The 21,602-nt window shown below is 41.0% G+C and overlaps 1 protein-coding gene across 1 annotated transcript in view; it reads right to left on the reverse strand.

Moving 5' to 3' along the window:
• The window catches only part of slx4ip (SLX4 interacting protein), a 33,220-nt gene extending 12,270 nt beyond the window's left edge, over positions 1-20,950 (reverse strand). The window contains exons 1-3 of the mRNA XM_063492230.1: positions 20,924-20,950; positions 12,167-12,256; positions 11,739-11,865 (exon numbers count right to left, since the gene is read on the reverse strand). Coding sequence (XP_063348300.1) covers positions 11,739-11,865; positions 12,167-12,256; positions 20,924-20,950 — 244 coding nt within the window. The remainder of the gene's footprint in view (positions 1-11,738; positions 11,866-12,166; positions 12,257-20,923) is intronic.
• Between the last annotated feature and the right edge of the window lie 652 nt (positions 20,951-21,602).

The following is a 21,602-nucleotide window of genomic DNA, read 5'->3' on the forward strand; positions in this document are numbered from 1 at the left end:
CATTAATGCAGATAACAGTGCTGCACATGGCTCCATATGCTTGGACACATACCCATCAATTTTCTACTAACTTTAAGTTTATGCTTGGTCTAAGGCACAGCACGCTAAAACAAGCCAAATTATTTATTGAGTGTGAAACAATTTATTCTCCTTTAATTTAAAAGGCCTTCCAGTTTGGCACAAGCACAGAAACCATTTCTGGGGTCTCTGCTCTATTTGTCATGGAATGATTTCATGGTATGTAAGATGTGCTGTGCAGAAACAGCAGCTTGTTGCCTAATCTGGCAGGAATTTGTTGACTAAAAGCAAGGGCCTGGCTAACACGCTATGCAGTTGTTCTTTGCAAACAGACACACAGTGCTGGGAAGCTGACCAAGCCAGTTCATCCTTTGATATCTTCTTCCTACCCTTTTTGTCCTCATAAGAAAGTGAATGTGAAACTTTAACACCACCTTCCTATTATTTCTTATTTGACATTCTCTCCCATGTGTGGACATATAAAAAACCCATTTTCTGCAAACTGTCTGGGTTTGTTTTTTTTTTTTTTTTCCAATTAAAGGATTACATGTCTTCCTAAGTTTGAGAAAATCCTGACCTCTTGCACTTAAGGCTCTTTCAGAAGTCCCTGGATAATCTCAAATGTGCACTGTCATCAGGCTAAAAATGAGGCTGTCTGTATTTGTGAAAAGCTGCTGTTTTGGAAGTCTTTTTAAATCTGCCGGTAATGACACTAACGGTCACCCATCAAGAAAACTTGGAACAACTTGGACAAGTCTACTTCAAATAATAAACTACAACTAGGACGAGTGTGTCTTACATGGTCCATTAGCATGACAATACAATACAGAGAGCAGAAAACATATTAAAAGCACGACCCACAAACCAATGTGAATGTCTCCAAGATGAAGCTGTATTTATATGGTGATAAGCTGTTAGGCAGTTTGCCACTAAAGTACTACATGACAGTATGACTACATGACAGTATGACAGTTTCCTTTGTACACCATGAGAGTAGATTTTAAATCAAACAATCAAGATGTGATAGAAGGGCAGGATTTCATCCGTAATTCAAGGAGTTTAAAAAGGTACTGGACTACCTCTTTAGGAGATACAGCCATTTTTATACACAGTTATGCACAGTCCACCGTTTTCAGAGGCTCAAAAGTAATTGGATAACTGACTGACAACTAGTTTCATGTCCATGTCCGTGAAGCCTGTTGCTGCATTATTTCATGACAAACCCTTTACAAAATTTAAGAAAGTAGGTGTATCACTGTTAAAGTCCACGATCAAGAAATGGCTTTATGAGTGAAACTACAGAGCATTTACAACAAGGTGCAAACCACCCATTACACTCAAGAACAACAGGTCCAGACTAAAAGACAGTTAATGCAATACCTTTGTTAAATCCCCTGAATTAAATCTGAAAGTCTCCACTTCAATCACATCTTAATTGTTTAAATTAGAATCCAATCTGGTGGTGTACAGAGGCAAAACTACAAAAACAGTGTTAACACTTCAAGATATTATTGTATATTCTTAAGTTTACTACCCAGTGATTGATAGCATCATGTCTGGTTTCTTTCTGTTGGTGCCTGCGGTATAATTAGCAACTAGAGTCAGCACATCAAGAATAATATTCATCATTAGAAAAGACAATACCAACATAGATTATGAAACACACAAATCAAATCAGTCTGACATTATAAATATAGACTGAAATCCATCAATCGTGAACTTCATCACAGAGCCTTTGAAACTGGATGTGTGTTACTATGAGTTACTATGATACTAAGCAATTACAATCAGTATTTTAATGACAATCAGGGGAAATTGTTACCCATAGGCTACAATCTTTTCAATTTCACACCTTCAGGAATGCTTTTTACCATCAAATCTATTGGTATAAATTGAGCCTTACCAAAATTTGTTTTGGAAAATGTTTAGCATCGTAACTATGATTTGTGAACATTCAACAGAATCTCTCTGCAAGAGAACAAAACCCAAATATCTAACGTGCACAACTGCAAGGTGACTTTTAGTAGTGACATTTGTGAGATCTGTAAAGAGCTATTTCTTCACTCAAACTGCATATTGGTTAAATATTTTCTTACACATTACATCACATTATTTGTTTTCAAAAGTTACATAACATTAATTGTGTGAAACTGAGATGTTTCTTTGGGGTGATAAAAGAAGCTCAGCTTACCATATTCTTTATTTCTGTACAAAACTCTTGCTCCTCAGGCCAAATGATTTTTTACACAAGCCATCAGTGGATGACTAATCTCTTGGGACCAACCCAGTTGTCTTTTTGTCAGTGAATAGAATCTCTACAGCTCTATCTAGGTTGCGCAGGCTGGCATTAAACTCTGCTTCTTTGCAGCAAAAAGCTCCTTCCAAAAAGACCCATAAGACCATGTTTATTAATAAAAAAGAATTGTACAAATTGTTTTATCATCCGAGAGCTTGCAGTTCTGGAAATGCAGCACACTCAGCATGTATAATAATGATTTGTTTTACTGGCTATGTGCCCCCATCACAGTAGGTCTGCAAGAAAACAGTGATTATAATGTTCAATTGCCAACATTGCGCTATACGGGATTACATCCACTTATCCATAATGAAAAGCAGATAATAACATAAAGTCAAAAGCCTGATAATTTGGTAGCAAAGCCTTTACAGTTAATGATGCCTAAAATGTATTAGCCACACAAATTAGCATGGTACTGTTACTTAAGGTGTTCTCCTGCTCCTGTAATGCAGCAATCTTCAGGTTTTTATTTTTTGGGGGAGGCTTTAAGGGGTTATGTTTAATCTTCATCAAGTTAAGCACATATTGGATTGTGTTGGGTAGCTGCTGGGTTTGTGTCAAGTACAAATCAGTCAATCAATACAAGTTTTTTGCTGCAAGACTGCAAGACAAAAAAACGAATATAACTTCTAACCAAACATTTCGGCAGGCAAAAATATGCACGGTCCTATCATACAGAATTCCATCCTGATGTCAATGGGCTTTTTAAAGTCCAATAGACGACCGTAGAATGCAGGTTGCACTTAACTGAATTCTGTTTTCTTACCCCTCCCAATTCAAATGCATAATCCTAGCAACAGTGCCTGCTGTAGGAGACTGTAAAACTAAAAGGTTTATTATTGTCCAATGACAGCAATACTGAGGTGAGTTGTTGAGGATGTCCTCAACTTTTCTGCCCGTAAGTGCTGGTGTTTTTGCTGCTGTTAGCTGGCGTTTCCTTCCTTGAAGTGGATCTAAGATTGTTGAACTTGGACACTTAGCAAATGAAGTCTCATGCAATGTGAGAATACAATCAATGTGATTTTTAGGACGCTTGAGCCAGCTGTTCAGAGGGTCAAATGTCAGACGATAACAAGTAACTGCGACAATACTTGGAATAAATAAGCATGTTTGTGCACTTTTTTGTGTGTTGGAGCCCTGACTTCAGGAGATGAGGCTTGAGGTGAGGAGACATAATGAGAAAGAGATGATGAAAATATGCATGTATAAATGTTAAATGGGCATATATAGTTTGAAAGAAGTCTTTTTTTTTCCTATCAAATAACCTAAGAAAATTATTTACTATTCCTTTAACGTGGCTTGCTGTACTTTAAGCTCTAGCCGTCTTTTCGGTTTAGATACAATGCGCATGAGTACAGAGCCGAAATGAAAAAAAAAAAATGTCACTGTCCTTCCTACTGACTACACTATACTTGGTGCACATCTCTTTGAAGGAGGACCTCCGTGCTGGTGTTAGCTTTAATGTAGGAGTACATATGGTATTGATAGTGCTCTCACTAAATTGTCTTTAGAGTTTCCAGCCTTATAAGACTGTTCCTTTAGAGTCTGGTGCACATAAGGTATGTAATAATAACGGATAAGTCAACAGTCTTTAAATAGATCGCCATTAATCCCAATGGGAAATTGCATTAACACACAGATTGGGTATGTTGAGCATGTCTGTATTTAACAGCAGAATTTCTTTATCAGGAACAAAATCTAATATTGTGTTTTTCCCTAAATAGCAAAGGAGCAAATCATTTATCACCCACTGTGGAATGCTGATCTGTATCTCCGTTTTGTTTTCTCTGACTGCCCTTAGTCCATGAGGAACCAGGAAGCAAGCATCTTTCTTTGCACTTTCATGACTCTTTGTTTTTGGAGGCTGTGATTTAGCCCTCTTAGCCACTTGTCTAGCTGTACAACTGTTCTCACTGCTTTCCCTTGGCGAGTTGAGCTTGCCAATTCCCAGGACAAACTTGACAGGGATGTCTGGACATGGAGTTGGGAACCAGTGCAACGCCGCGGCCCGAGACATCAGCTGTTGCTCCAATGTTGAAACGTCCTGCGCAGCACAGAGTTGCTCTTGGCCCTCTGCCCAGGTTCTCTCGTGCTAAGCTTACATTCATGTTTCTCTCTCACAAACAGTTTGCTGGTCCCTCCTCTGGGAATAAGTGGCCCCTTTTTGTGGCAACTGTGGCCCACAGTGGTGCAATACTCAAATCTGCAGAGCAGAGACTTTAAAAGGTTTCATTTGTACTTCCTTAAAAAGAAGATGGCCTTGCTTAATTGTTTTGAAATCCAATGCACAACAATATTATGACAGGTCAAATCAAACAATAAAACAAGCCAGTATGCCATGTTTTTAGAAATGTGGTAGATAATATTTTAACCTCTTGTTTGGAGAGACTTCTGCCATCTTGTAACATACCGCAGAACAACTGCAGAAGAAAGACCAATGCTAGAGTGCTATGCTTTCGAAACACACATACACACACAGTGCAGTTTTCACCACTTCCTGGGAAAACAATGAGAGGAAAGAAAAGTCAACAAACCAGAAGGCGTCCAGAGTGAGTAGGACAGTAAAATGGACCAGACAGGAGTGAGAGGCATTCAGACCAGGGTCAAAGGTAAGCACCCATGGAAAAGACTTCATTAACTTCAGTCATATCCTGAGGAGATCATTAAAACACCCATAGAAAACACAGCATACTTCGTCTTACCATCTGCATTTCTAGCAGCCTGTCCTGTGGTGACGAGGAAAACTTCAGTTTTTTCTCTCTGTGTTTACAGACTCTTAAGTTACTTGATTACCCAAAACTTCACGAAGTAAACCAATATTGTTACACTAACATAAAAAAGGAAAACTACAGCTCCATGAGAAATCTTTCAAAGCTAATCTTCTGCTGTAGGATACAGATTTCTTGTGTATGTGCATTCTTGACTGGGTTTTGTAATCTGATCTTCATGTGGCTGATGCATCCTTGAAACCAATTTCCACAGTTTAACAAAGATTTTATGTAAAATTCAGGCTCTTGGGGGTAAAAAGAGCTGCTTAGTCAGTCAGTTTAACTGTTTCAAATCAAAATGAACAGAATTCTACAGGCCACAGTATTATATGTTTAAATTATGCCTGCACTGCCTCAAAAACAAAAATCTGATTACTGCAGTGGTTGCAAAGGCACTGATTTCCTCCTCTAACCTAATTTCTCTCATTAACATTTTCTTAGTGTGCATGTAAAACTAATGACTGCATGTCGGGAAAACTGTAATTCCCACGTAACCTCTTTACGAACAGGAGTTGAACCAGCAGGACACTCAGACACCAGTGCCTGAGAATCCTGATCTCCTGACATCTCTTCTTTGATGTAGACCCCCTCCCTCTGTCCTCAAGTGTGGGTGGAGAGTCGAGGCTTAGTGCGCGAGAGTGGGGTGGAGTGGTGAGGGATGAGAGTGCATGAGGAAGTTACCCATATGTAAGTGGGGGCTTTCCTGGAAGGACATCACTCTCTGTGTGCAACTGTAACTACGGCCGTAGCAGAGAACTGTGCCTTATCATCCCGCACAACTTCCACCTGAAACAATATTTGCACATGAGTGTTCAATTTAACATTTGGGTGACCCCTTCATCGCAGTTACAAAATACGCCGCAGCATGGTAGCTCAGGCCAACCCATAATGCAGCATGTGACTAAAAGTGGTGGGGAGCATTTTGAAGTGCAGAACAATTACCAAAGGGAAAAATATATTTTTCAGGAACATAATCTGATGAGAGACATGAAGTCACAATACAAAATGTCGTGTTCAATCATCATTATATCTTAAGTAGCTCGCGAGGTTACAAATTTCCCAAAGTGCAGTCAAACGGAGCATTCAGAGTGAGGAAGCAATCTGCTTAATCTGCATTTAAATAAAATAAGTGCATTTTGGGGCTTTGAGTTATGCAAAGTGTTCGCTCTTTAAAACCAGGGCTAAAGTCTCATTGAAAGAAGCCTCTGCTACCTGGAACGTCTACCACTATTTATTGATAACAGGAAGGTACAAAGTGAGTGAGTGAAAAACAAAAAAACAAAACTGTTTTCCTCTGACTAGGTCTGAATCTTATTATAATCTGTTGTAAATAGTTAAATGATGTAACACTACGTGAACTGGAAATGGTCAGCGTGCACTATCCATTGTATTTGCTTTTGTTAAAGCCATTGTGGGCAGGCTTTTCTGATAACCTGTGTTGGAGGTAGTGTATTACAAGGTAATGCATTGCTGCAACTCCACTTGTGCAACAAGGGGAAAAGTTTAAGAGCGGCCTACGACTTGTGAGTAGTAGATATACACATTACTTGGAATTTGTTGCGTAAAAGAGCAAGCGTGTTACGCTAAAGTTCAAAGATCTAGTCATAATCTAGAAATTTGTCATGATATGCTGTCTTATGTAAATGTTAAAGTTATACTGCTGCAATTTAAGTGATTGTGGATTAACTAGAAACTGTTACTTTATGTAAAATTTAAAAGTGTAATGCAATATTGTTTTAAATTATGACCTCACCAGTGTTGACAAAACACAGTGCATTAGGCAAACTACTATAATAACACCTGTCCATGGAAAAAAAACAACAACAAAAAAAACAAAACTCAAAAGCACGTGACATACGCCCATTTCTTCCAAAGTGAAAGGGCACGAAACTGCTTTCTCTGACATGTTTTAGTAATGCCTGCAACAAGGCATTCTGGTCAGGCTGAACACTTAGCATGAGTTCAACAGAGTGTGTGTGTGCCGTCTCCCACACCAGATTGTGGTAAAAGGGAACAGTCACATGAATGTGATCCATGCTCAGGCTAAGACTCAGGCCCTAATTATATGGGAAAAGAGTGTGGTGTGACAGCTATGGTGGGGATTGCGGTTGTGTCCTAAGAGACTACAGCTGACCCTGTGGAGAAAGTGAAGCAGGGAAAGTGGGAAAACATAAAAAGACGGCATTAGGAGAGCAAAGAAGTGCAGACATGGAAGGCAGAGAAGAGGCGATAACAAATATAAATGCATAAAATGTAAGGGGAAAAAAAGAAAGACAAATAAGAGAAGTGTGCGTGTTTGTGAGAAATAATAGGTAGTGGGGTTAACAATGGAGTCGGACTGTCCTATGTGTTGCTGCTGAGTAAGGCTAGAGGCTTAGAGAAAGGATTTAAAGAGCCACAGCAACACCACAAAGCACCATGGGGAAGGGGCTTGCCTGGCAGGGGCCAAGGGAGGGAGAGCAAGCAGAGAGAGAGGCGGGCTGGATGGAGCGGCTACTCTGATCAGGATCCATTTCCAGCCTAGGCCTTGGAATTCCTTTGTTCCTGTCACAGGTCTCCGTTTCCCTCTTGCCTTAATCCCAGCCTGCCTCACGCCCAGTAACATAGAGCAGGGCAGGTAACTAAACCACACAGGCATGCTTCTCTATTTACAGACAAGTTCCCACATAATAGTGCTAATATAAATAGTAATAGCTGACGTTGCATTACAAACCAACAAAGTGTGTTAAATCAGACCGTCACCACTTAATGACATTTGATAAAAAGTCTGCCTCAAGAGAAGCATCACAGTACTAAGCAGAAAGGTTTGCATCCAGGCCGAACACTCTTCAAAATGATCCCAAGCAACACGTGCACTGCTTTGTATATCTGCACAGAAAATGTCCTATGCTACTACATTCCTATCCTAATTAGAAACTCACTGTTGGGCTGTAGATCTTGAAATGCATGGTTAAGTCAAACAACAGTTAAATCAGAGCTGAGTAAAAGTGAGCCATCTCCCTTCTTGTCCCTGAACATCCTCCGCATTCTTTATTGGAAGGGAGATGGTCATTCGTAAACACATTCTCCAACGGTAAAGCTATCCAGCAACACTTGTGCTTTTCCCGCATTGGCCGTGTCCAGGCTGCCTTAAGCCCCCTTCATAGGCCTGCCAAAAGGAGTCAGTGGTACACTGTGCAGCACTCGCAAAGCCCTCTCCCACGGCTATTAGTGACCATTCATCTGGGGAGCCTGGGAAAATGCCTCTCCAGCCTGCCGTGGCCATGGGGAAACAGGCTGGCAGGTGTTCCCTCCCTCTAAGCCCTGGCACCTGTGCAGGGAGAGGAAGAAGGAACCAGCTCATGGGTTCAAACTGACTCTAGGTACCATTTTGCCAGAGTGCCTCTAAGTCCTCCGACTGGTAGCAGGATTCCAAATGCCAGGTTAAACCACACCTGAGCTCTGCCTCACATAGGCAGATCAGTGTGCCTATTTCAATACCAATGGTAGACAAAAGACATCTGGCAATGTACTTTGGGAAGTTGAAATGGCATGTTAACTAAACCCATGTAAAATGGGACTTCTCAGTTTACACTATACCCATAGACACATACATATTGCTATTATGGTCTACAAAATCAATATCCTCTTGAGTGGAAACAATATGAGGCAAGAAAGTGCAGGATCATATTTAATCTGGTAAAGGAAAAGGAAAAGGAAATACAGTAGGTGGTGTATGGCAATCTTTTAGACAGTCTGTATGTTTTTCCAAGTCTGTATGTTTTTCGACAGCATGACGATCAAGATATTAGCATCTGTCATGAATTTTCATGAACGTTATTGTGGATAGTCTTTGTTGTAGCGTATAACCACCAGCTTCTTTACTCGGATAACATTTTGAATGACAAAAATGTCACTCAAAACACAGAGAACATATTATGCACTCATTTTCATTACTCAAATATCATCTTGCATGACAAAAATGTCATTCAAAACACAGAGAACATATTATGCACTCATTTTCATTTTGTAATTACTATGAGAAATGTGGGTGTGTTGAACACGGTCTACCAGTGAGAATGCATGAGGCCTCACTCATGCTCCCCTTCCCTGGACTTTTAAAGTCTACCATGTCCATTCTGCAAGTCCAGAGCCAAAATGCTTGGTGGGAAAAGTTCCCTCTGTTCATCTCTCTAAAAACATAAATAAATCACATCACTGTGAGCTAATCACGAAGTCTCAAGTAGCGTGTATAAAAAAAACGAGAGGGGTGGGGGGCTGACAGTTGGAATTGGCTTCTGCAGCTGAGATTTGTAGAAATGGCTTAGATTTATGTTGACAGAAGACATGAGATAAGCCGCTCTCTGACTTGTTCACTGGGTGCTATACACACACATATGCATTCAGCACAGCGTACATACATAAATACCATAACTCACAGAAAGAAGTCCGATACAGACACTTGTGCTGAAGAGTCTTGGAATGCTAAAAGCTGTTGATGGCTCATTTGAAGTGCCAACAGCTGAGACTGTTACGCCGTTCTTACTGCTGTCTGTTGGCGGAAGTCCCTGTGATTTTACACTGGCACCAGCTCAAACGTCGCCTCACACAAGACCCACAAGCCCCCTCCCGCACCATCCCACACATAGCGCAACGGTCCATCTGCCTATTCTTGGCGTAGACATCAGTACTATCCTGCCTGACACCTTTCTCTATATGCAACTACATGCATGTGCACATGTTTCACCGCATGTGGCTCACCCCTTGATATCCAGGACCATCCTGCCATCAAACATAAAACAAACAGATGCAAACAGGTCCTCTGCTAAAACAAAAAACAATCTCTCCAACAGTCTGAAAGATTAATATCTACCTCCACTGCTGAATGGACACCATCAATACTTAATACCCACCCTGTGGTTTGCTGGGTTTCCCTCCCTAAGCCTATAGTCTGTCCTCCCCTTTTTTATGGCTCCTGCTTGCATGCTCACTTCTCACAGTCACAGCCTCAGTCTTTACTGCTCAGCCACCTCCCTCACTTGGGACAATGAAAAGCCCAAGAATGTCATTACACTCACTTAAGACCTTTAATAGGACTAGAGAACATGAACTGTGTAGGCCTGTTTGAGGCACTATACCTTTTCATGTTGTAAGAGGGGAAAATTCTCTGATATGCTATGGAGTCATGTTCCACTGGTTACATTCTTTGTGGCGAAGCTGCAAGGAGCTTAATCATTTTTACATGCATATTTCACTGCTGAAATACTGATAGTCCCCTTGTTCACACTGTAAACTGTGCACAACCATTTGGTGTGTGTGTGTGTGCGCGCGCACACGTGGAGCCTTAGTCTACGATCACCATCATTAGACATGTCTGTCTCTCGTCAGTCTGTCATGGGAAATATGAGTCAGGCTTTTCAGTAACCTTACACTGTCAGCCTGTTCACACCTAACCCAGGGGGAGGATATGTGTCTCAAACACACTGTACAACTTCTGATTCACACTCTTTCTGATGCATATGAGCACCTGTGTGCACGCACTGTTGTACTATATCGGGACTATATGGACATAAAGTTGAAAAATGTGTACATATACACTATGTGTGAAAACTACGAAAAGGTGGTAGGACTAAGTGTGTGTGGTTGTGTGTGTGGGAGGTAGCGTGAGAGGCAGAGCTACAGCCGCAGGAGAAACTTTATGGGGCCGACTGCCCTGTAATCCCACTCTAACAGTCAGGCTTGCCCTGCTGAGAGAGCCCAGTTTAACTGCCCTTAACTGCTACCTGTGACAAAACCTGTCTGTCTTACAACACGCAGCTGGAGGTTCCTCTGATGCTTTATAGGTTTATAGTGCTTCAAAGGCATGCATGTGGATGGCTGGGGGAATGTATCTTTTCTGCATAAACAGGGACAAACCGAATTGACTTATGTAAATTTGTGCATAATTTATTGACATTTACTGTACATACTTTTTTGTGTCACAGCAGCTGGTTTTTGATGTTATCGTTTAACTACAGGTGCAGATAAACTCAGACTAGCCAGTGGCGCATTAAACAGAATGATAATAAACGTTAGAAGTTTTAATGAACATGCATCTTGCGCATACAAATGCACTTGAGACCTGCCAAGTCAAACACCACAACACAATATAAAAACTCCTATCAGCTCTTGCCTTCACAGGTCACACCCTGGGCGTAGGGAACCACCAAGTCCCAACTAGTTCTGTTGTCTTTTCACCCACTCAACAAGGTAGCCGTGAAATGCTTTCCTGTAACTTCGTTTTTTGTAACTCAATTTGCATTCTGCGTACAGATTTCAACAGTCCACCTTCTTGCACAAAGTAACATCTCTGCTTTGTGTGAGTAAATATGGTACTGAGTTCAAAGCCAAAGTAAACCATTTTACTTATCCAAGAATTAACGACAGACACGCCTAGGAGAAGGAAAGGGAAGACATAGATGACTTCATCAGAATGAGCAACAATGATTTCAAAACAGAATAAATACAACTGGCACATGACAATTAAAACCAATGTTGGAGGAAAACAACTGAAAAACAGTGTTGTGCTAAATAATGGCTCTTAAAGCACCTAAATTATATAAACTGATAAACACTGGAATATTTGCTGCTAGAGAAAACAATCCAGTATAACGAGGGTCGGAATAATGGGGTTTTACCTTTCACAGAAAAGGCTGAAGCTGATGCCAGCTCCTTCTTCTGTTTGGGCTGTCTTCTACTGCGGAGGAACTCGGTATACTGCTTAACCCTCTGGTCCACAGAATCTTGAACCAGGGTTGTAACCTCCTAAAAACACATATTTAAGATAAACAAAGTAAACATGTGTTGAATTGGTAAGAGAACACAAGTTTCGATTTGGCGTAACAAGTAAAGTTAAAGTTCAGATGAGGCAAAGATGATTACTGAAATTCCACATGTGGCTGAGAGGGAGATGGGAAAAGTTCTCCAACAATGAAAATAGACGAGGCTCAGAGTCATTTTAGATTCTACGCTGCTGCTGCCTTTTGAAAAGGTCTCCAGCAGGAAAGAAGCCATATATTCCCTTTCACACTTAATAACAGCCACGCCCATCTCCCCGTGTCTGTACCTCGATGTGGCTCGTAGTGAACCAGCTAGTGTCCTCTTGGCCGCCCAGGGATAGAACGTGGAGATCCACCAGCACAGCATAGTTCCCACACTGTAACACAAAGAGGAAGGATAGCCACAGGTTGCTGAGGGGCATTGAGCTCACAGGCAACAAAGGGAATCAAAGTGCGGGTGATTGACAGCGAGACAAACCACAACGACCCCCTGTGTCCTCAAACATCACCCCAGGCCTCTCACAGCAGTCCGCTCCCTCTTTTTTCTCTGTCTAGCCATCTCTCTACCAATCTCTTTACAAAGAGTATGGCCCCGTCTGTCTCCTCATATTTCCCCTCACTCAGCGTAAATTATATCTGCAATACAGTGCCTGAGGACACAGTAAGCTGCAGGAAAATCTAAAGATGTACCACCAAAATGAGGATTATTATCGCAGTTTGTATCAGAGAGGTAATAAAACCTTGTTTTTTTGTGTGTTGTAGAAAGAAAGGAAAAGAGCAGCAGGGTGGATTCCTGAAGCACTATGTCCCTGTGACAATAAGCAATAAGGGACAAGGAAAGTGCCGCTGCTGTTTAAGTTGCTGTTAAATCTTTCTCAAGCTAGCCTGATTATGGTTTACATATGAGTGAAAAAGCTGCCCTCTGCAGAGAGCAAATGGATGTGAGTCTCGTGTGAACTTAGCCTCTCCATGGTCAAGGAAGTAATGGATGGACTGAGACCACCCACAACATGACACAGTGGAGCAGCGAGTACTAAAACCCAGAGTGATAATGCGGCAAAAAGCATTCATGAGAATGACGGTGCAAAAACACTAAGGTCACGAAAAGCCAAAACCAGACACTGACCTGAGGATCACATTGTGGAACTTGAAGAGTGTGTAACAAGAGGAGAAGGATCACTGGATCATTCAGTAACAGGGGAAACTGGTGCACACTGAAAGCTTTGTTTTTAAGCAGGCACATCCTCTGGGCTAGTGTTAAAGCATAGTATTATAGACAAGATGACTAAACTCTACAATCCAGCATGCTCTCAGCATGACGTGAGAGACCTCATCCCACAGGGGTATAACTGTCTACTAATGTTCTAACTCTGGACACAAATGTACACTTCGACCTCCAAACTTTTTCCAGTTGTCTCTTTCTTTTGTTAGTTAGGACTTAGCTTAGCTTTCTCATTAAAGTACTGCATTGTTTCTCAACTGGTAAAAGTAAAGCTTGGCTGTGAACCTTTCATCAAATGTTATTAAAGGCTACATGTGAGCAAATCAGCCTGCCAAATACTCTGCATTATTTTCCCCTTGAGAGCATTATCCTCTCTCGTTCTTTCTGTATTATAATAACTGAAGTGAAGCTGCTTTCTTATTTCCACAGCTAAACGAGTGCAGAGGGTGCCCCCACATGACTGATAAGTGAATCTTTCTAGCTGGTTTTAATCTCAGACATGTCTTGTAGTATTAAGTATGTGCAGCCCTACAGCATTAATGCATGCCAATTCATGTTAAAGTACTAATGCAAGTCTAAATGTTAAAATACACTTACAAATGGAAAACTGTTTAAAAAATAAAAACAGAGTGTGCAAAAAATACAGAAAGGTTCTTATACAATAGCATGCTTGCACAAAGAAATGAACCCCACGGACCAGAACGGAGCCCCATTTAATGCCAGCTTCTCATGTTTAAATTGTGTGCATGTTGCCTGTCAGTATCAGCTCGTCCCTAAAGATCAGCATTCTCTTCATCTTTTGACCTTTGTCTCACAGTTGCGCACCAATGACTGGTGGCCTCCTACAAATACCCATGTGTGGGAAAACCTAGCAACAGAGGGTCAGACCCTGTCAATCAAAACACAGAGACCAGCTAGTGGAGATGACACATGCAGACTGGATTTTTTGGTATACTGGTTCCTGACTTCTAAGACTTAACTCTTTTCACTGCGTACAAGTTACCAGATTATCCAGTCTAACCACCCTTTGATCCTTATGATCCTTACTTTTTACTGACAATGTGCAAGACAAATGTTCAGTTGACACTTGTCAAATTTTTTGTGGCTACTGGACTTGTGCACTTTTTCTGCTTTCTCAAAATCTTACAATCATTGAATTAGATGGCTCAAAATCACACAATCTCATGTGTGCTGGCAGAGACTGAACCTGACCAGCGGTTATCTGTCTGCTCAGCTGTGTTGACATCGGAAGGGACAAAATACCATGCAAACTTTTTTGCAATCACAAAAAAGTGTGATGTCACATTAATTTGCTAAAAATATGCAATCAGTATAGGGTTCAGAGGGAGATCGTTATAGAAAAGCACAGCATTGTAAATCCCCTGACGTGGTTTCTGTGCTTCTGAGTGAGTGTCCTTTGGGCTGCAAGCCAGACAAGTATCAAGCTTTAGACTAACTTCTTTTTATCACATTAGAACAGCAGACAAGGCTCGACTGGGAATTGGAAGTTAATGATAAACACTGGTCTGCCCTTATACAAAAACAGCATGTGATTCTGCCAGATTCTCGGAAACGGGGGATTTTGTCAGGAATGCAAACTAATGCAATCACCCAAATGAGAAACCAATTAATTTGCCCAGCAAAAGTGCCAGTTTGGTAGAGAGACAAATTACCTGCAAAAGTATTGATATCTTGGCCAACGCTGTGCTGCTTGGGCACTAGAGCTACAAGAGCTTTTTACAAGGGACATTTATGTTGAATGTCGCAGACAAGACAAAATAGCAGCAGAATTTGGCATTTAATTTAATTTTGCACAAAGGCTCTGAGTACAATCACATCATGTGGCCTAAATTTGTCAACTTCCAGCACAAAGAGTGGCCAGTGCATCTCTTGGCTGAACTATGCCACGAACTATAACCTTCGTGCATGTTTATTTATATTTATTTATTACTCTTTTTAAAGTGAGATCCTCGCAAGGATACTTTTTAGATGCAGCGATGAAACCACAAGTTTTCTCTCTCTCTCTCTCTTTTTTAGAAAACACAGTAAAAGGGCAACAGAGAATTTTGCATCACCCCATCAGTAAAAACTCCATATTTTATTCTTTCTGTGACACAGTTTCTACTATGTCATACTCAGGACCCTAAGGGTTTCATTAAATGTGACATATTCACTGATGAAATTGAAGAGCTATTTTATATTGTGACACATTTAAGGAAATACTCAGAGCTTCTGTCACTGTTGTTGGAAAGGAACAGTTTGATAAAGGGCCAAGTTCAAGAGGAAGTTACTCTTTTCATACATACTAAAGTGGGCCAGCACCGCTTTGTTCTCTGCTTTGCTCGGGCTTTAGAGTTATGAACAGAGGCTGAAGGCTGAACGAGAGGCGGCAAGAAGCGCTACTTAATCCCAAATCCTTTATTGTGCCATCTTTTGTGGTCTGCTGTCACATATTGAATAGATAGGACCGAGTCTTCCTGCAGGCTAAGGCTCAGCTTCTCTATCCCAAGTCTCCCTGCTTCTGAACCGATAACTTGCGTGGGGGTGAAAAAAGGTTATCCAAGAGAAAAAAATCCAAAAAAAGCAGACACTAAACCTGCCCACAGTCCACAGCACAACACAAGAAAGGTCCTCTCTATTTTCTGCCTGTAAATAAACACATCCCGATGACTCTTTTACTTTCTCTCGTCTGCAGAGCTCTGGTCTATGTCACACTCAGTTCCCAAAACACTCTTTACCTTCCCTTATCTCTCTCCCAGACCCAGCTCTCCAAACCTCCTGCCTGAGCTGCTCAAACTTGGGCACGGAGCCCAGCTTCACCCGCCTCCCCACCTCGCTGCCCTTTGCCATTGCTATCGCAGTGTAAGAACCAGACCTTCTCAGACTGCACTTAGCTCAGAGGCTAACACTAACCAGCCGCAGATGTTTACATTGGGAGAGAAGGGGCAGCAGATGCGGTCTCACTCAATAAAACTTGCATCTATCCCAACTCTCCCTTTGTCTCTCTCTCTCTTTTTCTGACTCTTTCTGCAAGTCCGCAAAGCACCCTGGGGAACTCTTTAGATATGTGGGTGTGACAACTTTGGCTTTATTTTTCTCATTCCCAGCTCTCTTTCTTTGTGCTGTGAGTCACCTGGGTTTCCCCTTATAAAAAAAAAGCAAAAAACAGACAAAAAAAACTGTTTTCCAGTTTTTCAAACCACTGGCTACTTAACATTAACATCTGAGACTTGATTATTCCCAAGGCAAATGTTATTTACAAACAGTGCACCAAAGTGTTTTGTGTGCAAGCCTCCCTTCATTCCGAATGAATGTTAGCACACCTGAGTTTCCTTTATTTGATGATAAAAAGAGACACAACCCAGGAGAGGAATTCCAGCAGCAAGAACAGACAAGAATATCTCCAGGTAACACTCGGCAAACAAAGTGTAGGCAGACACATCCCTGAGAAATTGGTAGATAGACAGAAATAGCAAGCCGAGAAGCATTTTGCCTCATTAGGAGATGTGATTTCTGTGCTGCAATGTAGGCCAGTTTTGAGATGAAAGCGTTTTTTTCCTCTTTTTTTTATCCTTGTCACTTTCTCTTTTTGAAAATGGAAAGTGTCAAAAATGTTTCCAAGAAGAAAATGCAATCATTTTTGTTCAGAGCCACGATGTGTGGTCTGTTATGAGCTCATCTCCAGACCAACAATAACACTAAACAGCACATAAACCTCTGACATTAAACTGCTCTGTGATAACTCAGATCTTTTATTCCTTAAAAAAACACTTTGGTCTCTGTCTCAACTTACTACATTAGATGGGTAAAAAGTTGGTGGTGTATGCTCTTAATAGAAGGCAGATTGCAGGGCTCTGTAGCAATAATGTCCTGGCAGACACAGCATGCACTTGAGTGGATCAGCCTTTTAGCCCGCAGGGCCTTTTCGGGAGGTCTGAGAAGTGGCAGGTCACTATATGGTCTAAGCCTATTTAAGAAGGAGCATACCAACACCTCCTGCAGTTCCACAGACCACGGAGGGAGCTGCTTTGAAAACATCCCAGTAGAAAGGACCATAAAACACCCCGAACAACCTACTGAACATGGCCCGATGAATCCAAGAACATAAAAATCACAATTTCTCAGATAAACCTTATTCTCTGTGCAAGATGGCAAACACAATCAGCAACATCTGTGAAAACAGAAACCAGGAGATTTTTTTCTCTTTATTATTCTAAGAAGTTAATTCAGTCATTAAGAAAACATGGTGGCAGTGCTGTATGTCTTGTAAAAGTGAAGCCATAGGCAGAGCCTTGAATGCTATTGTTTGGTCTGATCCCTTCTAACATACTTGTTGTGGTTAGCTGGTTAAGCATGGTAGAGGCTGTGTGGATTTTCTCAGGCAGACTAACACAACAGTATCATTATGTGCCCAGTGGGAAGGAACCTTCCGTGAACCTCCAGGGTTTTTACTCTCCCACATCCAACCGAGGGGGGTGGTGGGGTAGCCTGTATGCAGGCATGCATATGAAACAAATAAAAGGGAATGAACGCAATATCTGGTCAGCTAGGCACACACGGCATTACGGAGGATGTGAGAGATCAGCGAAAATGTCTGCAGCCCCTCATCCAAAACTCTCAATAAATGAAACATCAACAAAAGAGAGACCAACGGCTTTCCCTGCACTTAACAAAAACATCTGATGTGCATTATTTCTGTCAGAGCAACAGACTGAGGATGAACAGCTCGGATTTTTCATAGAATGAGTTTCCTCTTCGCGGTATGGTTGTGCCCATTAACAAAAGGCTCTTGGGAAGGCATGAGATTTCCAAAAGGTGACCAGAAACTCCAACTTTTTCTAAAGAATGAACCTCAACATGGTAACGTGGTGTTACAGCAGCTGAAACATGCATCTGTAGTGCCCTCTAGTGGACAAATAAATTGCTACTTAGAGGGAAAAAAAGAAAGAAAATCTTACATCAGAATATGAATACAGCAAATGCTAGAAAAACAACCACATGCTGTATTGCTGGGTTGCATATTTTCCAGGGCTGCACGAGAGCTTTTCAAAGGTTTAGCACAGACCATAAAAACTCATGTCACTTGCTGGAAGTAGTTTGTGTAGCTGTTCTACTATTTGGACGTAGCACAAACACAGAGAGCTGTTTATCATGACGGCTAAAACGTTTGAAAAGAAAGCATATTCATCTCGTCGCTTGGTACCTTGTGTGCATCTTACGTCAGAAAAATGCATTTTGTGGTGAGTGAAAAACACAAAACAGCTTCTTAGAAGCAAAATATTTCCCAAATACATATGGCAAGTACTTGTTGACAAGACGCTGAAATAAGCTATAAACTGTTTTATAGCCCTGAGCAAAGTTTACTGGGAAAGCTCTCAGCAAATGTACTTCAATTAGAGTTACAGACAAAATTCCAAAATAGCTGGGACACTGTATAAAATGTTAATAAAAGCAGAATTCAATGATCTGCAATCTTATAATCCCACATTTTATTTACAAGAGAACATGGAAAACATACCAAATGTTTAAACTTGAGAAAACTGTAGTACTATTTCAAGAAAAAAACAAGGTCATTTTGAATTTGATGGCAGCAACATGTTTACTACTGCGTAGTATGTCCTCTTCTTTCAATAACGTAAATATCTGTAAACTGAGGAGACCAGATGCTGAGCTTTTAGGAGAGGAACATTATCCCATTCTCAAAAGTCTTGCGTCTTCCTTTTTCTATTTTTCATTTTATATTCTGCCAAATGTTTCCAACTGGTGAAAGGTTTGGAATACAGCCAGACCAGTTCAGCATTGAGACTCTTCTACTGTGAAGCCATGCTGTTGTAATAGATCCAGTACATGCTTTAGCATTGTATTGCTGAAATATGCAAGGCCTTCCCTGAAAAAGACATCATCTGGATGAGAGTGTATTCCAGATGTGTTAGCTGCCAAGCCCACGGGCATTAATGCACCATCAGAGATGCAGGCTTTTAAAATGAGTGTTGATAAGAATTTCAAACTCTGTCTTTAACATACTATGTAAAGCACCTTGAGGCACAACTGCTGTTGCACAGCTGAACATGGGAGCACAATGTTCTTTAATTTAACAAATATATATTATCTCCTTCTTATTTCAGCTGATCTCTTTACGCGCTCCCACAACTAACCATCTGCCTACATCTCACCATATCCTTAGCATCTTTCTCTTTCACACCAACCATCTTCATGTCTTCCTTCACATTCATTCATTTTCTCTGTATATCTATTTTCATCCTGCCTGGGGGCTCCATAGCAAACATCCTTTCCTCAACATATCCACTATCCATCATCTGCACACATGCACAGACTTGGCCCTCTGTGTCTCCAAACTACCTTGAGGTGTCCCCCGATATATTCATCTCGAATTCTGTCCATCCTGATTAGTACCAATGTGAATTTCCTCAATTCTGCTACCTCCAGCTCCTCCTCCTGTCTTTTTGTCAGTGCCATCTCCAAACCATACATCATAGCAGGTCTTACTACCATCTTGTAAACTTTCCATTTCAGTCTTGCTGCTATCCCTTTCCCACAAATCACCTCTGACCTGCTCCACTCTACCTGCACTCTCTTCCTCACCTCTCTTCTGCATTGTGCGTTGCTTTGGATGGTTGTTCAAAGATATTAAAACTCATGCGCCTTCCGTACCTCTACTCCTTGCATCTTCACCCATCTCCCTCTTATTCACACACATGTATTCTTTCTTGGTTCTAATGACTTTCATTCCTCTACTCTCCTGAACACACCTCCGTCTCTCCAGGCTCCACCTGCTCCCTACTCTTACTAAAGATCACAGTCATCTGTGAAAATGACAGTTCACTGAGACTCCTGCCAGAACTCATTTCAGCTGTGCATCACAACAGCAAAAAGGATGGGCTCACGGCAAAGCCTATCTGTCACTTATACTGCACACCTCACTATCATCTTGGTGTCCTCATATATGTTCTATACTACCCTCAAATACTCCTCTGCCACTTCTAACTTCCTCGTGCAATAACACAGTTCCTTCCTTGGCATCCTATCACATGCTTCCATCCCATATAGACATCTCTATGCCGCCAAAGGCAAGTCATTTGAACCAACTGCTTTTCCACTCTTCATCCTCTTGTAGCTTTTTCGTCAATGCAGTAAAGCACCTGTAAGTTGGCAAACCAATTTACAGGTGCATTACTGCCACCTAGTGGACTGGAATGTGGACAGGAGACTAACATCAATCATCTAATTCAAGCTATTTAAATAAAAAATTGTTTAATTTCAGTAACAAATTCCTCAGTGTAAAACTGTAATTTCTGTCCTTGAATAAAGCCACTTATTCTCTTCTTTTTCACTCAAACTTAATGCAAAGGATTGGTACATGTTCAACAGGTTTTGGTGGATTACATAAATGCAGAGACCTGTTCGGTGTTTGCCTGTTCGAGTGTATGGTTTAGCCTATATGTCCTATTGTCAACAAAATAATCAACATTTCTTCCTTTGGGTTCCTACCCTGCATTCTATTCAAGCCTACATTGTTGTGTAGATTTCTTCCTGTGTCTGCTGTATCCCAGTAATGAAAACAGTACTGCTCATACTGCTACAAATTTTTCGCAAATGAGTCTTACGATAATTTTAACTTCTTCACAGCCGCCCTCACTTCCTCTTTACTAATCATCTGTACTTCCTGATCTGTACTGTCCTCCATCCACACTCCCTTCTCTACCTCGTTTTATTCATTCATCATCAACAAATATAATATACAGTATGTTAATTCAACACAACACCGCACGAGTTCGTGTACTGGGTATATCGTTTCACTTACCTTAATGACGAGTTTGACAGGAGCCATTCTCATGAATTCAGTTAGCTTCACTAGAGTAAGTGCACGGTGGGCAGCTATTAGCTGTATTTTTTGAAGACAACAGAGACAGATTTCTTTATTTATTACGCTCGTGCGACAAACCGCCACCATCAACAATTACAAAAACATAACAAGTGTTATAATAAAATAAAATAAAAACTTATAAGTTCGTTAGACATAAAACATATAAGTATATTAAAGTTAACCAGGACTTCATACCGCCAACAGTTTTGAATGGTTCTTCAACAGCCGGGCGACCGGAGATGACGTCACCTTCAATTTGTAGTCCAATAACTGAGCGCATTGTGCGTGGGACGTTTCACTGTATGCCTTTTGCATAAAAAATAATAATAGAAATAGACAACTACTCTTCTACTATAAAAACTCGTAAATTCACTTTTAGTTTGTTTATTCCTTATGAAAAGCCGGTACTAGAGGCAAGCGACGGTTTCTCGAGTAGGACCGCAGGTTGGCCAAGCGCTGTGTTGCTACCATGGAAACGAGTTGTGTCTGTACAACGCCTTTGTCAATCTCTTAAACTACACACTGTCAAATTACATCTAAATATATATGGCATCAAATGTTAGACCCTACAATAAGGTAGTGATGGTTTTGGTTGGATTTAATAAATTAATCTGCA

Source organism: Pelmatolapia mariae, linkage group LG13, assembly GCF_036321145.2.
Source record: "Pelmatolapia mariae isolate MD_Pm_ZW linkage group LG13, Pm_UMD_F_2, whole genome shotgun sequence".
In the NCBI taxonomy this organism is placed as follows: domain Eukaryota; kingdom Metazoa; phylum Chordata; class Actinopteri; order Cichliformes; family Cichlidae; genus Pelmatolapia; species Pelmatolapia mariae.